Source organism: Macrobrachium nipponense, chromosome 24, assembly GCF_015104395.2.
Source record: "Macrobrachium nipponense isolate FS-2020 chromosome 24, ASM1510439v2, whole genome shotgun sequence".
NCBI classification, from domain to species: Eukaryota; Metazoa; Arthropoda; class Malacostraca; order Decapoda; family Palaemonidae; genus Macrobrachium; species Macrobrachium nipponense.
The window spans coordinates 12,740,983-12,764,157 of record NC_061091.1 but is presented as its reverse complement, the minus strand read 5'-3'; the positions used below and the strand labels follow the sequence as shown (position 1 = coordinate 12,764,157).

At 40.8% G+C, this 23,175-nt stretch overlaps 2 protein-coding genes across 2 annotated transcripts in view; both read right to left on the bottom strand.

Annotated features, from left to right (window-relative positions):
* LOC135205452 (protein lin-37 homolog) overlaps positions 1-4,640 on the bottom strand; it is an 82,492-nt gene extending 77,852 nt beyond the window's left edge. Inside the window, exon 1 of the mRNA XM_064236056.1 lies at positions 4,450-4,640. Within this exon, the coding sequence (XP_064092126.1) occupies positions 4,450-4,495 (46 nt within the window). The 5' untranslated portion in view covers positions 4,496-4,640. The remainder of the gene's footprint in view (positions 1-4,449) is intronic.
* Positions 4,641-9,991: 5,351 nt separating this feature from the next.
* On the bottom strand, positions 9,992-13,207 carry LOC135205453 (UDP-glucuronosyltransferase 2B13-like; the record flags this gene model as incomplete). Its single annotated transcript, XM_064236057.1, is given in 7 exon segments — positions 9,992-10,265; positions 10,470-10,584; positions 10,587-10,612; positions 10,723-10,942; positions 11,282-11,415; positions 12,428-12,519; positions 13,157-13,207. Coding segments are annotated over 7 exon segments (771 nt in total), but the record flags the coding sequence as incomplete, so codon positions are not given.
* Positions 13,208-23,175: the final 9,968 nt, after the last annotated feature.

The window sequence follows — 23,175 nt, the reverse complement described above, 5'->3', positions numbered from 1 at the left end:
TCACAAACAACAACTCACGACTGATGATCATCTCCGGTGTAAGGACACGGTATGAGTACTTTTTCGGAGGGTGTCCAGCCGTGATCGTCGTGTGTTGGCCAGTCCATGTGGTGTTTTACCCTAAATTGTAAACTAGTCCTTGAGATGTGATCTTAATTTCCAACTTTGGTTCTCCTTTAGATTCTACTCTCCTTTCGAAGTACGTATTTTCTCCAAAGTTAGAAATTAAGGCCAAATTTTAAGATTTAAACAGAGGGTAGTGAAAAGGGTGTACTACACGGCAGTCCAAATCTCACCAAAACGCGTTCAACATTTTTACTTACAACTCGAAATATTTAGAAGATTGACGCCATCTCGATGTTTACGGACTCGCTTGTGTCAATAACTTCCCATTTCCTGTGATAAATCCGCACACCACTTGCACCCACAGATGCTGGGCCACTTTCATCACAACAATCGGAACATGGAAACTTACCAGCTTGTTTGTTAGTAAACAACTGTTTTGGTAGAAGACAACGACGAAGCGTGCACACTTTGATAATTTTTAAAATAAATAGTAAAACATCAATATTTTACATATTTATGATGATTAATTTGAAAATATTCGTTTACTGAAAAGTAACTCTATTCTGACTCAAATTTAAGTAATTATTTTTTGGAATTAGAACGTTCGTTTAAGTCCTGTATTATGACGTCACGACATCTTGGCTTTCGTACCTATTGTAAATAATTGCTTTACTCAACTTTCTTGCAGAACAGTTTACCAGTTATTCATGCAGATTATCAGCTATTCATGTAATTGTTATAATCGTAATGAGCATATATACCTTTATTATTTACTTTTTGGATATATGAAGATGTTTTACTGCCGGATTATTGCCGTAGTGTGACGCAATCGTTTTCGGTCCCTGGGCCTCTGTCTGTTTTCGCACCATAAGAAATTATGGGGCCGAATTTGCAATGACCAGAAAGTCGTTAAAAGAGGAAAGTTAGCATTGAGGGGCATATGTTTTGATTGAGAAAAATACAAATTTATTCAATAGCTAGCTTGTAAAAAATACGATTACAAAAAACTTGATTGACAACTAAGCGGCATACCTACTATGGGTTTCAGAGACAGTGCAAGCACGTTTTTGGGCAATACCTATTTCTGTAACGAACACTCGTATCAAAACAAGATTTTGCAATAATGCATTACACCCAGTGCCGTAATTTATTAGGGTATCGTGAATCACTAATCGTAAAGAATAACGACACTTGTCCTTGTACCAAGAGACAAAAACTCCATTATGCAGAAATGGATACGAACGCGTTAAAAGTCCACCTACCCTCTCCCCCCCATCCACCGCCACCCCTTTCCTTCTTCCTTCCTTTGCCTTCCTCTCTCTCTCTCTCTCTCTCGCTCTCTCTTCTCTCTCTCTCTCTCTCTCTCTCTCTCTCTCTCTCTCTCTCTCACATGCAGACCGAACTCATGTTACCTCCATTAATAGAGAGAATTTATGCCAATGTAACTTTGTTTTCTGTTAAATGTCTACATTCTCCACAATTTACTCCAAACTTCTCTGCTGTCCTCAGAGCATCACTTGACGAAGATGCACCAAGACCTCAACTCCGGCCAGGGGGCCATAACCTAGTTAGGGCAGTATGTGAAAATCTTCGACACCTTGATATCGGTGTACCTGAGAAAGCAGTCATCCAAGATTTGCCACCATGGCAGGTTCCTATTCCTGCTGTCACTTTCACACCAACCTCTAAAGATGCCCATACCAGTCTCAGAAGCAGCTGGTTTGGAAACAATATCCAAAGTGTCAAGTTCAGTTCCTGCAGGACCACCACATCTACGTTGACGGCTAAGTACAGGCAGATGGAAGTGCAGCATGTGCTATGTTCTCCCCCACTTTAGAATCTCCTGAGGGTGGGTGGCATGGTCGTAGGTTGCCAAACTCATCCAGTTCCACTTATTGCGAACTTCAAGGTATATGGGATGCAGTAACCCTACTTGTTAGAAGAACTGTGAATGGATTGGTGATCTGTGACTCCAAATCTGCACTCCAGGCACTGACATCTTCTAGGCCCAGCTGTGGCCGTGTTGTGAGAGCATATTGTGTCAACTCGTTGCTGCTTACAATGCCTCACTTGTCTTGTCTTTCATGTGGATGCCCTCCCATATTGGGCTTGCTGGGAATGACATGGTGGACAGTCTTGCTAAAGCTGCCTGCACGCTGGACCTTGATGACAGAAATGTTGAGCCCTCACTTCGCTGCCTTAAACATAGAATATATTCAGCCGCTTTTGCCTGTACAGTACAGCGTAGGGATCAGAGAGGGGCACTAGTGTTTCCATACAACATCATGATAACTTTCTGCAAGAGCCTTCACAAGTACCGGTGACGTGGACTCATGGTGCGTAGGCATAATGTTGTAAGTGCCAGGATAAGGTTGGGATATCGTCCTGTGTGGCAGGTTGGACAGACACTAGATATACCACACTACACCTCATGTAAACTGTGTAACCTTGCTAATGCCAATAACCTTGAACACTACTGCTTCATTGCCCCACTGTCAGGAATCTGTTACCTCAAGGACAAAAAAATTTACTTCAAACCTGCCAATATTTACTCAAAGATGACCACCTAGACATAATTTAACTCGTCTTCCTCACTTTGGTGCTTGCTTAAACTGTCTGTTGCAGTTGTTGTGATAATAGAATACGATCTCTATATGTTATTTTGTAACTGATATACCGATGATTCAATGATGTAATTTTTTTTTTTTCTGTTGATTTCTGATGTAATGTATGTAACTGCTAATATGTAACTTTGTTTGACGTCTTTGGGCGTAATAAATTTATTAAATAATCTCTCTCTCTCTCTCTCTCTGTTGCCATTCGGTATGTGTTCACCCTCCAAACTGGGTAGAAGACTTACACAAAACGTTGAAATTGGTGAAATTAGGCTATGTATTGGAAGTATATATACATAAATATTAAAGAAATTTTATCATTATTGCATTACTATGACAACTAGAATTCATGGAAACAGTTTATAATAATGAATCGGCGTATGTGTGAAGCCTCCATTAATGTGGCAATGATGATTTTGCCATTCTTAGCATGCAAACATTAAAGGTTACATTTATTTCTGGCATTCAGTTATTAAAGAAATTCAAAATACTAATATAGACTTAAATCAATGAAAAGTGCTAGTAAAAACAAGAAAGCAAAAAAAAAATTTATATATAATCCTCTCATCCGTAGTTGTTCCTCTACGGTTTTCGGCAGCCAGATGTACGAAAAGGTTAGAAACATTGGATTGTATCTACTTTAGAAATATCTGTAATTTTCAGGGTAATTTGGTTGCAAAAAAGGGATAATATACATGAATTAAATTAAAATTTTTAAATAACAAAGTAAAGTTGAACTAAATAACGAGTAAAGTAAACAATATAGGGAATAAAACTTATAGTTTCGTCGTCTGCTGTTCGTAACTGTGTTTGTGGCGCGTGCGCTTAGGAACCAGGAACAGCAACTTGTTTAAAGTGCAATGTGAAGTGAATTGAGACCAAAATGTGTATAATAACAATCAAATAAGGTAAAAAGCCGCATGGTACAGGGGTGGACCATGTACGATCAATGTGTACAACCCCAAGAAAAGTACATTATAACGCGTCCTGACATCGGAGATGGGCATCATGTTGGTGAGAAACGGAGCGAAAGACTCTACTAAAAGACCTCTACTCCGGTGTCAGGAGGCGTTATAATGTACTTTTCTTGGGTGGTACACATTGATCGTACATGGTCCACCCCTGTACCATGCAGTTTTTTACCCTAAGCACTGTGGAGTTTCAGCTGTGATAGCAGTAAGGATAAAAACCACCGATTACAAGGTAAAAATGAATTCAGTTCAAACCATGAACCCGGGATTAAAAAGTTTGCTTAGAGTTGTAATTGTATTCTTGCTTCACCATTTAAATATCGAGTGAATAAGACCTGTCCACCGTGATAAGGGTTGGTAGTCGCTGGTGTTTCCCCCTACTTACTGCAAAGGGAGAGTAGAGGTCTCGAGCTCCAGCTCTCATCACCAACAACTCGTGACTGATGCCCATCTCTGGTGTCAGGACAAGTTAAAGTACTTTTTCGAAGGGCGGATCCACACACGGTGAAAACTGGATCAGCCAGTCCAGTCGGTTGTTTCCCTTAATGCAAGATTAGCATGCAAACCAAGAAAACGTCGTCTTTGTACCAGTTAGGATAAAGCAGGTTGATCCAGGGTTAATTTTCAGCTAACCTTATTAACCTTCAATAGGTAATTTACCCTAGTTGGCCAAGGCCTAGCCTAGTACTTAAACCACCAAAATTATACCTACCTAGCCTAGCTAGTACCTAAGATTCGAACTGTGGAACTTAGAACTGCTTGATTCACTACTAAAGTAGGTCCTAGAATTATCTTACCAGGCTCATCTCTCTCCAATTTAATTCGTAGGCTTGAAGATGACATGTAACTGGTCACCAGTGGTTTTTTCAAGGGAAACTCGAGTCTCTTTAACTACGTCAAACTACGCCAAACAAACAGTACACAGCTTCGTGGACAATTTCCTAGGTTGAATTTAATGTGTTCGTTTCTAAAGGCTTCGTTGTGTATTTTACAAAATGTTAACTTTTATATTTCGCTAAAAAAAGGAGCCTGTAAATATTTTAAAAGAATTTTAAAAATTTAAAACTCACTCCCGTGCCAAAATAATATCTTTGTGTTTAAAACGACCATATTACCGCGTTTCTACAAAGCGTTAATAATCCTAAATAGGAATCGGACAGTTTGTTTACTAAACCTTCATAGATATGGTATTGGACAGAGAAGAGGTATGAGACATTATTGTCAGTAATATATTAAATTCGCCTGAATACTGTATATACCTTGCTATTTTATCCATACTTTAAAATAGTATGTTATGATGATAATGACATTTAGTTTTATCTATGCTGTTGGCGTTTAGAAATACTTTAGGCATAAAGTGATCAGTTTGAAAATGATAACATTATTATTAAATAATAATGTTGTCCGTATGTATGGTAACAGATTTTATTTACTTAATTTAATGTCATATCATCGTATTAAAACTTCCTAAAGTTCCTGCCTTTCATTTGATCAAGCTTTCTGGTTACAGAAGACGGAAGTCCATCAGTATGCACCTCTATTTCTTGAATACCTAATGCCACCATTCCAGGTCACTAAAGTGAGACTCGAGACATTGTAACGCAAATAAAACTCCCACATAAAATATTTTGAGTTCGGTAATGTTTAATGTTCTACCACTTAATCTGTAAATTAATCGTGCGCTGGTATGCAACATTGCAACTAAAGCCGTATCTTATTGGCGGGAATCTGTGAATCCCGCTGTCAGAAGTTTGATCACTAGTCGGAAGACGCGTAGGTAATCCAATCTTGAAAAGTTCGACTTCAATCAGGACCTTGATGGATAACGTAGGTGAATGGAAACTGAGAAAATATGCAAGAGCAGTGGTTAGTGGTCCACATGATGGTAAAGAATGGGAAAGTTTACTTTCCTCCCCAGAAAAACCGTTGGTCGTATCTTTATCCAAGGTAGGAATACTTGTTTAAGAATGTTATGAAAGATCATCCATAGGCCTATACTGGCTCAGTCATAGTTGTTCGTTTTCTCTTACGTACCATAATTCTAAAACTAGGGTGGTCCAAGTATTTTAGTCCCTGTACGTTACTGAAGCAGCCTCTAGGGCCTATTATAACTAACATTTTATAAGCGATTTCTGTGAGTGGATGCTAGCCTTCCGATTCTCAGCACGTGGTTTCTAGACCGGTGTCCATCACAGGTACAGTGATGCACAATTCACCTATTTCATAGATGGACACTCGTATTAAACTGTATACCTAAAAATAAACCAAGTTTTTTTTCGTGGAATATTCGGGAGAATAAATGGTTTTATGTATTACAGAGTGGTTTGAGACAAGGGAGTGGTAGTCTATTCATCAACTTAATATTTTTATGAACGAATCATATGACAAAAATCGAAAAATGACACCTATATATATTTACTTTGGTTATAAACTTAGGGACTGAAATTCATGAAGTGTAAAAGGTACGCATAGGAGAAAGGGTGGACCAGTGTTTTGAAGGTTAGAATCACTGGAAAAATTGTAGGATGGGTTTTTGACAAAAGTATCATCCGTCCGGACGGACCTTTACAGAAGCTAATTGAGTAGATCTATATCACTAATCCGCGGCACCTAGACTATGGCAGTTGCGGTTTTACCTCCTGAACAAGACTTTTAAGTAATATTTATTCGGACGAATGTATTAAGCCCCAGGGGCCAGTGCTAAACACGGCGAAGTACATTGGACGCCCCAATCCCTAGTGGATGTCGTATTCGCGGTTATGTTCCTAGTAGTCCGTGCGGAACTATTCTTTAGAATTACCGCTAATCGAGAGATTAGTGAAATAGCAGGAAAGGAAGTGCACGAAAGCTGTGTGTAAGGCCGGGAATTCATCGAAATGAGCTAGTGACGTTGAAAGTATTTGTGTTGGTTGTTCTGTTAATGAAAATATTATTGATTTTGTTGTGTGGGCCTTTGTAGATTACCAACTAATTTTTATATTTCCATTGTAGTTTTTAAAAAAATATTGACTATATTTACTACATGTTTAGAACTTACTAAGATATTCTACGTAAGGGTTCATCCGCTTGCTAGGAATAAGATAATCCATGAACTGTCCTATAAAACAGGTAAATAAACCTGACAGTTTCAAATTGCCCTGGGAAAATTTTATTTCAAGTGAACTTCGTTCTGAAATTTATTTCGCAATTGCTCTTCACAATTGACCGTTAATTTTTCCTACCACAGGAAGGAATACTGAAAGTCCAGATGGAAAACGATCTCCTGGAATACTGGAATTTACTCAGAGCAAAAGATATCAGGATGTTTATTCGGGAATCGTGTCTCCTCTTCTTATGCAAGGCCAAGGTAAAGTTGTAATAATTTGATCACTGGAATAGCTGTTTGGATGTGGTTCATATGTGTAGGCTTCAGACACCATATGCAATTTCCCTTTACATGAGAAAATGTAATAAAATATAATTGAGAGGGAAGTGGGGGAAATCCGGCCAGGATAGGACCACAGAGTCACAGCATTGAATTTAGTACGTGCAAAAGGTATGAAGAGGGAATAACATCAGTAAGTTTAGGTATGAGTGAAGTGAATTGGAGGATAGAAGAGACATAGCTCCATGATACAAATTAAAGAGATTAGTACAAGTTCGATAATGGTTGTCGTCACTCGTCAGGATTGTTGAGGGTGTAAAACCTTGGTAAATCGGGCAACTGAGAGCTTGATGAAGAGAAGCATCAACGGTTGACGAGAAAAGTGGTACTACCGTACGTGTGTGAGTGGTTGCCCAGGTTGTGTGAGGTATGTTTGACTGCTGGAAATTTTACAAAGGATGGGATAAAGGAATAGGATAATTACTCCTTTGTGTATGGGTAAAGGTGACAGAGGAACATTGCGTTTGACTGAGAAAATTAGGGAGACTACCGGCAGAATGACAGGGAAGACGAGAAAGTTTAGACAAGCAAGACATTGTCAAGATCAAGCGAGTTATAAAATTGTTACGTGATAATTCTGACAGTCAAAGGGAAGAGCCAGTATGTAGCTCATATGGCCCTGGAAAAAAGGAATGATAAGAGGTATTTGGACGATGCTGAGTATGCATGGTATGGAAGAAAAGATGATAACAGAAATTAAATGTATTTATGATGGAAGCAAAGCACGTGTTTCATTATGTAGACAGGGGAGTTACTGGTTTGGTGTGAAGGTGGGTCTGTGACAATTGTATTGTCTACGTAGTACCATAGTCTGAGAGAGAGAGATTTACACTGAATGTATTGCAAAATGGTGATGTTTGCATATTGTTTACTATATTGATTGTGAGGTTGCTATAAAGTTTTTTTCTCGTTTAATATATAAATGCTGATGATACGGCGTGCACATATGTACCCTACACTTCTTCTTTTCCATATAGGGCCTGGTACGTAAATGGCGGATACAGTTCTGCGGTGGTGCTATCAGCCAATGAGCACTGCTCCAGGTGTTTACATAGTCATCAACAAGTTCTTATCCGAACCTTTCATCCCTGCTAACCAAGGATGCCTGACAAGCCTGATTCTTCGACATTTACCAGGCCGCCCATGTCGCAGATGTCTACCACAGCTCCTGTCTCTTGGCCCGCTTCATCATCGGCTGCTGTTGAACCTGCAGACACTCCGAAGGTGAGTGACACTGGTCACGTTAATGTTCAAGCTCAGAAGAAATCCGCCAAAACGTCACCCGCCAAGAAGAGACTCAAGTCAGATGACGGGGGCTGTGCCAGAACGCGAGGTGATTCTGAGCAAGGTGAGTCTACTGCAGAACACCCATATAACTTGGTATTGTTTGCAAAGTGAGGATTTGTCGTATCCCGCAGACTTCTGTCAGTTTAACACAGAGTAAGTTTTACATAAATCTCAATTGCACAAAACTTGGAGGGTGAAAAATCACAGGAAACACCAAATTAATTGCCCTAAACCAGTGGTTCCAAAATTTTTCAGGTCGTTACCCACTTTTCATACAGGATACTTGTACATGGCCCACTGCCAAGTATAACCCATGTATGTACAAAACCAGTGGTTTTATACACAGATATCCTCAGATTATGGCCCGCAGTTTGGGAACCAGTGAAATTTCCCCTACAAGCTTGCTTTTTAGTTCCCATTTCATGCAGCACCATTTACAACGTAAACCATCTGCGTTAACCGCTATTATTTAAGCATTCCATGAGTATGTACTGTATTGCCCGGTACAGCACGGTATAAGAGAGATCTACCATACAGTATTTTTTAAAAATATTATACTAGATGTACTTACATGAATATATGCCTATACATTCGGGTGCACTGATGGTACTAACACCCTACGGGGCTCCTGGATTGAAAGGTATTGAAGTTAAATGTCATATTCTTGGTAATGAACTGCACTTAGAATATAGTACAAGGGAGACTTATTCACAGCATTTGGTGACATTGTTTAAAGGCTGCACTTTTAGTTTTTCTTTACTCTTAGATGATTATGGATCCAAGCCGAATATACCTCGCTCAGGGCGGATTCAAGTTTTTCACTGGCTTAGCGTTTTGTGTTTGATTTACCAAGTTGCATCACAGTTCACTTGCTAACTATGGCCGTATGGATAGAGTTAAATAAGCAATAGCTTTTATCTGCATGTACAGTGCTTCACTTGAAACGTTTTGAGGAAACCATGAGTAAGCACAAATAACATTTTATATATGTACGTGTACACGTTGCATATATTTGTGTAGTTCCCTTAATTTTTGGATATTCTTGTGCTTATGCTTTTAGTTTACTTAAAACACAGATTTAATACAAATTATCACACGAATTCCAGGCACCAAGAATGATAGGAATCTGCCAAAGGCTTCAGACCTGATTATCATGCCCGGACTGGAGTGCATGGTGAAGGCAACCATCCAGGATCCTAACTTTCCAGACCTGGTTGAGGCTGTGCATACGATCATTTCAAATATGTGAATGCTCAGTGGTTAAAACTGTAGCTTAAAATCAGAACCCAGTGTTGTCTTCATTTCATAGAGCATTCTAGATGACTTTATTGGTTTCTGAATCATAACCTTAGTCTTATGTAAGAAGTTACAATTTTTTTCTTTTCTTTTTCTTTACTTTAAGACCTTACGTTTACTGTAAGTTTCTTTTAATGTCAAGGTCTAATATCAATGAAGAAAAATGATGTGGCTAGAGACAAGAAGGATTTGAATGGCTGTTTCATGGTTATAATCCTAATTCTAAGTCTAACTGTTTCCTTATGTGGTGGTATAGAGCCATGCTATAAACATGTGTATGTAAAATATCAACAAAATTATCAGTGGGGATTTTGTATAAAATGCAATAAATGGAAGTTCTGAAGTGTGATTTATCCTTTAAATGTATCACTTCAGATACCATCCTGGTGAGAAAGCATTTACAAGGACTCGATTAAGCAACACGTTTTGAAAAGAAACATTGGATGTGCCGTGGTCCTGCACAAGTCTTCTATTTAATCCTCTTTCAACTTTAATTTCCTGAATGTGAACCTTGTTACCACGAGAAGTATCGAGCCGAGGAACCATGTGATCAGAGCCAACGATGTCGCCAACATCACCCACACATCTACATTGTAGACTTTGTACCTACAACATAAATAGTCTATTGAAGCATCTACATATTTCTAAACACACTATATGTTTGTGTGTGTACCTTACTATTAAGTCACTCCTTTGATAATAAGAGGGCACACAACTCATTATCTTAAGAAATGTAGAAATTTTAAATTATCAATATAAATCATACTTCTAGATATGAAAGAAGCCTATAAATAATTAGGGCCAACGCACCATGGCATCTGGGAAATTGGGCTCCTGAGGTGTGTGGCACCCTTGTGGCGGACGACGTACTCTGTCCAGAACAAGGCCATTTCCTTCGGAGTCAGTGGCTGGTCTCTCATCAGAGGGATCTCGAATGTACAATTTCATGCATTCTGTCAAGTAGGAAAAGGCAGTGGTGTATTGTCTGCGCTCATTTTTGCTTATTAGTACGATCACTTGAATGCAAGCGCAGACATTTTACCCACAAGAAAGAATAACTTACGTCTTGTTATTCATGACGGACAGGATCCCTTCCAGGAGTCTTCCATCAGTGAGATCCTTCCACAGGAGCGTCTTGCCCCACCCTTGGCGTTCCACGTCCCTCATATTGGACTCTTGATCACCTATGACAGGTATACCCAGCAAGGGTCTCCCGTGGTACAGAGATTCCAAAGTGCTCAGTAGACCTCCGTGGGTTATGAAGAGGCGAAGTTTTGGGTGGCCTAGTGAAATTCAGAAGCCAAGTTTGTAAGAAATGGATTTCAAAAGCTCTTCGACAAACTTAAGTTATTTTCTTTAAGTGTAAGATGAGTATTCCTTTTCTCATTTTTAAATTATCTCATTCACTTTTATCTATGTCAAACACTAGAAAAATATTGATGAAATCTCCTTCATCCAAGAGGTGGGTCAAAGTCAAGTGGATTCAGTAACAGAAATCAGGATCAGTTGAGAATAGAAAAACAAGAGAATGAAGTGTAATCAAGCGCAAGGCTGGAAAGGAGACTTTAGACATTGCCATATGGTAAATCCAGCATTTCTGCAACGGTCATAATCCCACTAACCAAGAATATCCTGCTGTGGCAACCACTTTGATACTCTCACGTTTCGGGGAATCCCAGGCATAGACGGGTCATCCCATTTCCAGAGCACTCGCTGCTTCAGGGATCCAAAAGCACTGACCAGCATCTGTCTGTGACTGCAAAAGAGGAAGAAAAAAAAGGAGGCTTCTTTACTTGTCTCATTTTCCACCCATCTGAATCTGGGACCTAATCAACGACAGCACTATATAAACATATAAATACAGGCGGTTCCCCAGGTTATGTCAGGGCTCGGTTTACGTCATTCCGAGGTTTCATCAAAAATTATGGCTCCAAAATGGGAGAATAGTAAAAAATTTGGAGGTTTTTCACACTGTCAAAAATTTAAAAAGTTAATTCTAGAAATTTCAAAAATTTCAAGAGACCCAGTTCTCAAGCGTTTGCACAATCCTGCAAACAGTCAGCATGGAACACTCAACAACAGTTGAGAAGTTTCATTCTAGAATTATTCTTTATTATTTGGTGTCATGCTCTGAAAGGCTCTATACCCTAGGCATAAAAGGTGAGATTTCATTTGAAGGATTTGAGGAGCATCAGGAATCAAGTTGTCACACAGAAGTTGCTACAGTGCTGCTGCTCAACATTACTCACTTTAATCACAAAATGTTACATCTTAACATAGCTGTATTCAATTTAAACTCCTTGTTCCTTTAACAGCTCACATTAACATTAATAAAATGTTCAAAATATACCACACGTTGATGGTTCAAACGTCTCGGATATATATTCCTTTCTTAAATTGGCTTTATTTTCAATTTCTCTTATTTTCAACTGGTCTTTGGGGATCTTTAACGATGATTATTCCTCGCTAACATTTATGCCACCTTTAAATACAACTACCACAGCAAATGACACATTCTGCAATGGTTTGAAGACATTCCTGACATCAGGACTATCTCAGACTTTCAACGTAAAGTTGCCAATACTCCATTTGCAATGACATTCAATAAATTTCACAACACTAATGATTTCAGGCCCTTTTCATAGCGACGTGCTTTTAACATCTTTCCAATGGGGTTTCGCAAATGACGATCGTAGGAAGGACCAGTTGGTTATCATACCGATTTTGTCTGGTTTTCCTTCACACAAATAAAAGGGTTTTCCACTTACCTCTCTGGGAGGTCAGCTGACTTGACGGCCGTCCCAAGGCTGAAGAAAATGAAGCCGTTCTCCCCCGATCCTTCCACCCAGTCGCTGAGATCCTACCGGTTCAGAAATGAGTGTTTTCACCGTATGGAAATGTTTGCATATCGTCATTATTATTATTATTGAACGAGCCCACAAAATAGGCCACTGACGCAAAATTCGAGCTTCCAAAGAATAATATGGTGTTCATTAGGATGAAGCGAGACGAGGTGAAGGAAAATACACAAAGAAAGAGATCCCACTGATTAAAAAAGGAAACGAAAATTAATAAATTAACAGATAAAAATGTATATTTAAAATGCAAGGGAGAATAGTATTTATTAACCTGTCGTTCTGTGAATAATAGTTTATAGGCTTCTTTACTCGAGTTCTTTCAACTCCAGTTCATGTCATACTACTGTATCATTTCTACCGATGTTCTCTGACAAAATCAAAGGTTGCACAATGGCAGGTAAATTGTAATGCAAGTATTTTCCCATTTACGCTAATGAATCAACGTCAACCTCAATTTCCAAAGCAGGAGTGACAATTATGAAATGTTCTCTGGAGGTACAATCCCTCAGAAGTCTCAAGAGCGTACGTACGTCATTCCATACTTTTGAATGATTTGATTCACTGCATCACTTCATAAACTCAAGCTCTAGTTCATCTAATTAACTACGCTTTCATTACGACGAGACAGAGGCAGCAAACCTTAGGAAGGGGTTCCGCAGGGCGGCAGTGGATCCCCCCTAAATGGATGACGCTGGGACGTGGGGGGACGCACTGGAGTCTCCAGTTATCCGTACGCTGGAATTAGGAGAGAATCGGGAACGTGACGACCAGAAAAAAAGGAATGTGCAAAATTATTTTTAACAACTCGACACTTTCTAAAGTAATCACGGAGTATAATACTTTTGTAGTGTACTAAAGGCGTGAATTATTCTACACGGACAATGTTGTTTATTGTTTTGAACAGTTATTCCTAATAACTATTCTTAAAAACTAAAAATTCTTCCGTGTTGCAAACCATTTACAATTGCACGTTCCACTGTTGAGATCATTCTCCATACTGTGTTTTCTCACTTTCAAACAGTCACTTCGAAGATCCAGCAGGACGTCTACTAACTGTCAGTTTATATGAAAGATAATAAAGAATTCATACTTAAACTCAAATCAGTGTCTGCCAGGGGCATGACCAGTACCACTACCTGTTCAAAAACGCCAGTGAGACATTCCTCTGAATTTCGGGGAAGGGAGGCATATCCTCAGGACAAAGTCCACTTCTGTGACATTCTTGCTCCATCCTGAAATGGGTAATGAAAGCATTTGAGAGAATAAAATGAAAATAAGAGAAGAATTTGGACGAGGATATATAGCTTTAGCACTGAAAGGGAAGCTGAGAGTAGAAAGGTGAAAGGTGTAACAGGAGGAAAACCTCGCAGTTGCTCTGTGAAACAACGTGCAACAGAGGGTAGATAGGAAGATGGAAGAAAGAGAATATGAAAGGAGGTACAGTAAAAGGAAAGAAAGAGGTTGCAGCAGCTAGGGGCCGAAGGAACGCTGCAAAGAACCCTAATTAATGCCTAGAGTGAACAGCATGAGACGCACTGACTGCACTGTCCTCTACTGGTGAAAATATTGGGGTCTTGCATCATTTCCAATTTACACTGTTTTTTGTTAATTTTTCCGAATTAAACTGGTGTCCTGTAAAGGGTAGTTTCAGGGAGAGGGAGGCACCAGAATAGTACGTGATCTTGGTGAATTGTAAAGAAACACAACCACCAGCATGAGAATTACTGTAAGGATGACTATAGCTGGTTCACTAAAGGTAGGTAGATTCGTCGATGAGCCCTACACTTACGAGACGTTTGTTTAGTGGCCGCTGATTGGCTAGTACTGGGAGGTAGTCAGCTCCCAGCCAATCAGCGGCCACCAAACAAACGTCTGGTAGGCATAAGGCTCACCCAAGAATCTACCTTAAATGAACCAGTTATAGCAGCTTCCATGGTAGAGGAGGACAAGGATGTAAGAATGGAGCCCCCTTGGTGCTCTAGAGTCTAGAGAGCAAAACTAGATAGGTGGTGAAAGGGTTAGAGATTAGAAGGCTGAAGAGAAGTCATACAAAGACTGAACATATATGCAATGGGACGGAGGATGACCAGCGAGCCGCAATCAAGCTGGGAGAAGGGAACATCAGGAGGGAATTTAGGTTTGAGTATCTGGGCTGGATAATTGATGCAAAGGGTGATATGGATAAATGATTAACCACAAAATTCTAGCCGGATGGAATCATTTGATGTTGAATTAGGCGTACTCTGCGAAAAGAGTCCCTAAAGCGAAGTCAAGGTACGTTCCCTAAAGCGAAGTCAAGGTACGTAAGTGGTGGTAAGACCTACTTTGTGATATGGGCTAGAACGGCACCACTACAGAAAACTACATAAGGCAGTGGTAAGACACCACTACAGAAAACTACATAAGGCAGTGGTAAGACCTACTTTGTGATATGGGGTAGAACGGCACACCACTACAGAAAACTACAGAAGGTGGTGGTAAGACCTGTCTTGTTATATGGACTAGAACAGCACACACCATACTGAAAACTACAGAAGGTGGTGGTAAGACCTGCTTCGTTATATGGACTAGAACAGCACTACTACAGAAAACTATAAAGTGTGGTGGTAAGGCCTACTTTGTTATATGGGCTAGAACGGCACACCACTACAGAAAACTACAGAAGGCGGTGGTAAGATCTATTTTTTTTTATATATATATGGGCTAGAACGGCACCACTACAGAAAACATAACACAATAAGTCAGATGTGGCAGAAATGAGGGTGCTCAGATGGATGAGTGGGTTGGCAAGTGGCAAGGAGAGATAAGATAAGAGATGAAGGCATCAGGGGATAAACAGAAGTCACTGGAGCGTCAAGGAACACCCAAGGGTCAAAGGCGAGATATTTTGAGATCCCGATAAAGAGGGGAGATAACGATGGACATGTTGCGGGAAAGATCACGGACATGGAAGTGATAGGGACACAAAGATGAGGAAGATTTAAGAGAAGATAAGAGACTGCATTCGAGAAGACAACGAGAGGGACAAAGGAAGGGAGGTCTCACGATAGAAACACCTGGGCAAAAGCTCATTTTAAAAGCAGTGACTCCAACAAAGGATTGAGCTGAGATGAAGAACTTATGAATAACGTTAAAACTTATGTCAAATTTTCATATTTACAGATTAAAGTCTCATAACATAAACAAACAATGAATACTGTCATCAAGAAGTTTGAAAGTATTGGGCCCGTCTCTGAATACCCTCGGCGACGTTCAGACCCAACAGAAAAGTTTGCCCAAGACTAGAAAAGTCCTATTTATGTGCAAGTTTTGTCATAAAGGTCTAATTAAGGCTGCCCAGGCGATGAAAGGTGTTCATACTTCTCTCCAGATTTAGATCCTAAAATAGTCACTGAATAAGTATAAGGACAATAATCTGCTATGCCACTTACTTGTCACTGAGTAAATAATTCCCTAGTGAGGGAAGGCAAACTTCTGCCATCACATTCTTGGCCCTCTGCCAGAAAGTCAGCGGGTGAGTGTGGTCGAAAATCTGGACGGTCGCAAATGAGGGGAAGCTTGGATTCCCGACAGGCTCAGCCAAGGCGGGCGTCATACTGACGGGGTTAACGTAGATGAAAGGAACCTGTAATGGTAACGTTCACCACTCAGCGACTGAACTACAAATAGAAATATAGGCCAAGCACTGGGACCTATGAGTCATTTCAGTCAAGGCACACCCTGATATGGAAATTGACAGGAAAAGGTTTGAAAGGTGTAGAAGGAGGAAAACTTCCAATCAAGTGTTAGGGGTGTGTGGAAAGTAAGGTGGAAGAAAGAGAATATGAAAGGAGTTACAGTTAAAGGAACGAAAGGGGCTGCAGCTAGGGGCCGAAGTCACTCTGCAAAGAACTTCGAGTAGTGCGTACAGTGCACCACATGAGGTGCACTGACGGCACTACCTCTCCCTACAAGCCCTTTAAGAAAAATATTAGTAAAATATATCACGGAAGCAAATAATAAAAAATATCTGATAACAAAATAAACATGATGGGAGTCTAGCATGGTAAAATACCAGTTGACAAGAAGAGAAAAGCATGTTTTTTTTTTTTTTTTACCTCAAAATTTAACAGCTCGAAAAGGCAGATGAAGAATAATAATCGAATATGAATTAAATACCTTAAAAAATGAAAAATAAAAATCGGGAAAGCACTTATCTTTATAACTTGAACTGTGATCCGAATGAGATCTTACTATGAAACCGGTTATTTCTGTTAGTGCAGACAAACTCATACTTTGGTGAACACCTTTTTAAAGTTTGTACTAAATGAATATTACCAACTGGTTCTGGGTTTTTTTTCGTAAGATGTGGCAAAATCTATGTCCATGCTTCGAATGTTTTTTTTTTTTATTATTATTAAATTACAATGGCCCTCATCACTGACAAAAAAAAACAGCTTTACCATTATTTCCATCATATATAGTATATATTTACATACATACATACACACACACACATATATATATATATATATATATATATATATATATATATATATATATATATATATATATATATATATATATATATACATTGATATTATGTATTATATATGAGGGCCTCAGAACCACAGAGTTGAAAACGCCACCCCACCCCCCCCAATATTTAGTTAGGAGTACCAGTAGATTTAGCAACGTTTCCTCTGTCTATTTGTTGCATTTCTATGCTATTCAGGAGTTTCAAAAAGGTCGAAATCCCTACTTGAGCAGTAGGAATTATCGATTTTGTCTACATGAATGAACGTTGTGTCGCGCGGAGGGGAGGTTTCGCTAGGTCCTCATAAGAACTTCAGGTTTAGGAACCACAAGGAAGCACGTGCGCAACAGCCTCAAGAGTGAGCCCAAATGAGAGAGCGCGTCACTAAGCCGGTAGTCAGTTCTAAGCCAATCAGGCATTTTTATGCATGACACTTACCTGGCAGGTATATATATAGCTGTATTTTCTGAAGTCCGACAGAATTTAAAAAACTTCCGACACACGCAGTGGCGGCCAGGTGGTTAGTACCCATTCCCGCCGCTGGGAGGCGGGTATCAGGAACCATTCCCATTTTCTATTCATAAATTTTCTGTCGCCGGTACGAAAACACCTGTTTTCAGTACCTCCGGCTTTAGGATTTTGGAAACTTCATTTGCCGCTAAGTATCCTAATTGTCTTTTAATTTATTTACTTGGATTTGTGGCTAGGCATACGCTATCTTAAATTGATTTGAATTTGATTCATTTTTGCATAAGATATCTGAATCTAGTTAGCTAGTTTCAGAGGGTGTTGTCTGCAAAGATAGGGTGTGGCTACCGAAAGCTTCGGTAGTTCCGCACTTGGGGGGCGCAATTAATCAGTATGTCTATTTCCGTAAGGAAAAAGTATGATTCGTATGTACGCAATTAATCAGTAAACGTGTCTAATTCCGTAAGGAAAAGTTTGTTTAGTATGTACGCTATTAATCAATTACGAAAGTCAGGGTAGTGATACTGCTAACCTTCCGGTAGACTTTATTTTGCCTAACGCTGTAGTATGGCCTACGGGTTATGACTATGTCTGCGAGAGGTGATCGCTCTCCATTGTTGTGAAGAGTTCTACTTCTGTTTTTGTTACGCCTAACCCTGTAATGTTGCCTTCGGGCCCTAAAACAGTGGTCGGTAGAGGTTATTGCCCTTTCTCTTATACTATTTCGATTCGTAACTTAGAATCGAAAGTGTTTGCTTTAGAGAGCAATAGTGAAGTGGCTAAGTGCAGTGACAGTGCCCCTTGTGTAGTGGAGGGTGCGTCAGATCGGCCATATAACGCCTCTAGGTCTAGACCTCTGTCGAACTCCCAGAACCAAGGGAGAGGGCATGTCGAAAGCCGAAGGAGGGTTACAGGGAACCCCACCGATCTGGCGTGCCTTCGGCAGTTTCTGATGAAAATACCCAGACTGCCAAAGTGCGTGCACATGCACGAATCCTGAAGGATTGCTTCTCGTCCTCCGAGGCGTCCTCCCCGCACAAGGGTTGGAGCTCTCGGAAGGACTCGCGCCCTCTAAGAAGCTTTATAGAAGAGGACGCTTCACGTCCCTTCTCCCTCGTTATGTGTTTCAGTGAGAAGTAAGAAGGCGAAAGTTGCCTGATCACGTGTACTTCTTTCACCAAGAAATAGGAAAAAGAAGGCAGTTTCTCTCGCTTGTTTTTGACGCCTGTCAGGAGCGTGACGCTTTTCTGCACGCTTATTTGGACGATCGGCTTGAACAGGACGCTCGGATGGACGCACTCACCAGTGGACGCCGAGCGTCCTCGCCAGTGGCCGCCGAGCGCGCACCAGGACGCCGAGCGTCCTCGCCAGTGGACGCCGAGCGTCCTCTTCAGTGGACGCCGAGCGCGCACCAGGACGCCGAGCGTCCTCGCCAGTGGACGCCGAGCGCGCACCAGAACGTTTCTGTTGAACTCTTCAAGCTCTTGTTTAAGATTTGAGCATCAAGAAAGTGAACAGAACTTCGTCTTCGAAACCCAACAAGACCTCGGTTTCGTGAATTCAAGAGGTCTCTGTCAATATTATATTGCTTTTCGCAAAGGTGGATGGAGTTAAGGAAAGCTCAAGGGAAGATCTCGTTTTCTCTACCTCAGTCAAGACTTTGAGATAAGACAGTTACGGGTTATGTAAAGGCTCGACGTCCTGAACGTCAGGATTTTCGGCAACGTTCAGTAGGATTCTTGCAAAGGCACTCATCAAAAGGACGCTCTTCAGGAAAGCGCAAGACGAGACTTCCTTTGCCATACTGCCAATAAATTTAAAGCTTTTTAGACCATCTGAAAGGGTTTTTCAGATGATAGATTTTGTTAGTTTCTAGTCGAGACTTCCATGCCGATTGAGCAGCGTCGTTCTACCTACCGTAAGCCCAGTCTTTTAACAGGATTCTTGTCCCTTCCTTGTTTGAGACGGGAATCGAAAAATAAAAAAGGCTCGACTTCCTGGATTACGTTTTGTCAATTCAGTGACTTTCCCCCATTGACAATATACTATCGTTTTGTCAAGTAAGTGGGTCTCCCCTCATTGACAAAATATCTCTCTGTACCGTTAATGGGTTAGTTCTCATTGACAAACATCTCATTAACTTGATATTGCGTAAGCGAATAAGGACAAGGTTCGGAAGAGCTCTCCTTCCTCATTCGCAGACTCGTACAAGAAATAGACTTGTAGACTACGTCAATGAACGCTTATGTCCAGTATCTTAAGAAGCTTGAGATGTCTGCTTCGATTCTCTAAGTTTTGTTCATGAAACTTGCCTGTCAGATATGTATGTAGCTGTATTTCCGAATTCAGCTATATAATGTCTGCAGGTAAGTATGAACAAACTTTATTGTGATATAATAAAATTTTTTTGCCTTGCGTTATTTTACTACTGGTTGGTTTCAAGTCATACACGCTTGCTGTAGTTACCTCTTCGGATGGCAAACCGAGAGGTCTATTGTCTACTATTTTAAGGACATTTAATCGTCACTCCCTGCAGCCTTCAGGAGTTTCCGATTTATCTTTTACCGTTGTATGGTAGTGTTCTGACGACACAAACGCATCTATATATTTAGCGTTTTCTGTTTCGCTTAAATATACCAGCTTGAGAGTCTCTTTTTGTTCAAAAAATAAAAAAAACGGACCTATTTCTTCGTAGAATAGGGTAGCTGGCAACCAGACATAAAGTTAAGAGACGACGTTCGTAAGCTGCTGGCTGCTGCTGTGTCTGACTGTCCAAGTTCCAACCGAGCCACCAGTAACAGATCGTGCGCTGTCATGCGCTGTAGGTTACGTCTCTCTCTCCTGCGGGATTGACTGACTAACCGTATCTCGGTGCTGGCGGTTACGTCTCTCCTGCGGGATTGACTGACTAACTGTATCTCTGTCCTACAATCACGGACTTTAGCCTAAGATTGAGGGGTTTTCTTACGTGAATGAATAAACGTTGCATTCGTTTTGCCTTACTATGTTTCAACAGAGTATCTCTTAATCCTTTCGGTGCTCGTTACCGCACGGTATAGAACTACGAGTCTACCGCAACATTGCACTTTTATATGCTCTCCTGCTTAGGCAAAGCGCAGCCTTATAGGGAAGTAAGCATACTGGGGAGGGAATGGATGAGCTTGCTGGGGACCATTTCCTTCCTGAAGAAGTTTGTTTCCCCGAATAGACTGCAATTCAGACCACAGTTTTTTCCTACCGGGAAAACTGAAATATTTATTCAAGATCTAGGAATTATTCTGAACATCTCTCAGTGCGTCATGATAAAAAGAAGGTGCCGGACATCTGGATAGTGTTTCAGATGTCCTGGATCTTAATCTGAAAGAAGTAAATGCAATTCGGTAGTCCCTCCAGTCCTCGAAACGAGTTTTTGGTTTACCAGTGGTCCACATCAACTCTGATATTCCACAGCTCTCTCATATCTTAAGAAGTATCTTCTCTCGGTCCCTGCTCGAGTTTACGAGAAAGAGCCTATTATAACAACAGGCGTAGAATGTGTAACGATCATCTAGAGGTTCGTTACAGGATTGCAAAAGTCCGTACGAATCGTCTCGATCGACGGCAGCAACGATAGATTACTAACATGCTAGGTATTTTAATTAAGTGGTGTTCTTTTTATGGTTGTCTGAGAGGGTTATTTCCTCTTCAGTATGTGAAGTGTAATGTGTTACGTTAGCTTTGTGTGTGGTTCAGGTGGTCTAACTTATCCTAGCATGAATGCCCCTGGTAAGAGAGGGCTAGGGTTCCTGTCAACAAAATTAAATGTCCCGTCCAGTTGTCAGACCCTTGTTATTAGCTTTCTCAACAAACAGGTCACATCCTAGTTGAGAGCTACTAAGGTTTAGCAGGCTAAGAGGCAGGACCTACGAAGTCAGCTACCTTAGCAGGTAAGGAACTTAATAAATAATTTTAAAAATTAGTTAATTTTGAATTATGACGATGTTGCTGTCTGTGACCCACCTCCAAATGTGTCAATCAGCTATATATATACCTGCCAGGTAAGTGTCATGCATAAAAATGATATTGTTATGATACAATAAAGTTTTATGCATACTTACCTGGCAGGTATATATAATTAAATTCCCACCCTCCTCCCCTCAGGAGACAGGGTTTCAGAGAAAATCTGAGGAAAACGGGAATAGTTCCAAGTACCAGCGCCACGGGAACGTGGGGGAGATCACCTGAACTACCAGTGGTCTAGCGGTTGCCGAGAGTTTGAAAATTCTGCCAGTGCGAACAGACAACAGAGAATGTTGTTTGACAGATTTGCATCTGTCAAACAACAAAGACCTTCACGATCATTGAGGTCTGTGGATCTCGATTCTAGCTCACCATCTACTTTTTGCCTCGCCTGTTTTCTCGGAGTCAGACACTCGTGCGAGATCAGGCGACATATAGTAGCCCTGAGTTTCTTATTGACGAAGTCGATTGCGGGCGAGCTTGGGTTGTTGCGTTGATACACCCCCAAGGTTTGCTTAGATTGAATCGCCCAGGCAGTCCAGACACTCATCCTTCAGCTAAGAATAGTGCCTTTTGGTCTTCAGGGTACAGCCTTGCTGTCCTTGATTCGTCTGACTGGTCAACTGGTCGTTCACCTGACTTTAGTACGACTGTGCATTTCCGGATCGAAGCTTTCAATATGGAACTTAGACGTAGTCTGAAGTTCGTGATGTCAAAGCATTCGAACCTCTCCTGCTGTTAACTTCTTGTATGTGATCAGGAAGGCCTTCTTCTAACCACCCTAGATACGACAAAGAGGGGTTAGTGAGATTTTAAGCCATCGTCACAATTTTGGCTTTAGAGAAACACAAGGAGGTGTGCTCTCTAAGCCTTTCGTTATGGCCTAAGAATGGAAACCCTTTTGTCCTTGGGCACAAGTTAGTGGGCAGGAGCCAGAGAGAGTCCTGTGCCCTGTCAGGTCTCTCAAGTTTATCTACTTAAAATCAAGAAAGTCGAAGTCAGTCGGGCAATCTGCAGTGTTCCGAAAAAGACCAGACTTGCCCATATCGAAGTACACCCTGGTTTTAGGGTTAAGGAGTTCTTTCAAAAAAATGCTCCTTCATTGTGTTTTGCACAAAGATTTGAAAGCTTTTTTCTGAATGCTCACGAGGTGAGGGCGCGGCCTCGGAAGCATTTCAAAACAGAGCATGGCACTCAGCAACATCTGAGTACCATGTTTTAGCGAAGCAACTCTGGGTTCACTTCACACTCCCTGCGAGATGTGAAGATGGCATATGAGATCTGCTGCTCGCTAGGGCCATACGTGTCTGCAGACACAATCTTGGGGGCAAGAAGTACTACTCATCCTATCCTGTAGAAAATGGTTAGGAAGAGCTCTTAATTTAGTTGTGGAGTCGCTGACAAACGGCGACTTCTTAACTCTGAAGCCTTAGTTAACACACATTAACTTTGGCTAGGTTGGTCAGGTGGTTGATATATAATATATATATATATTTATTTTACTTCTTAGCCTCTTGTCATATGGTCAATATGGTCTAGTCACATTGTGGTCACGCCCCCGTTGACAGATCATCTGGAGTGCACCGCTCATAGGTCTCTACCTCGCTGGCAACTCTAGTAAAGCAGAAGCAGACTTTGGGTGACAGTAATCACGAAGTCGGCTATGCTAACAGGT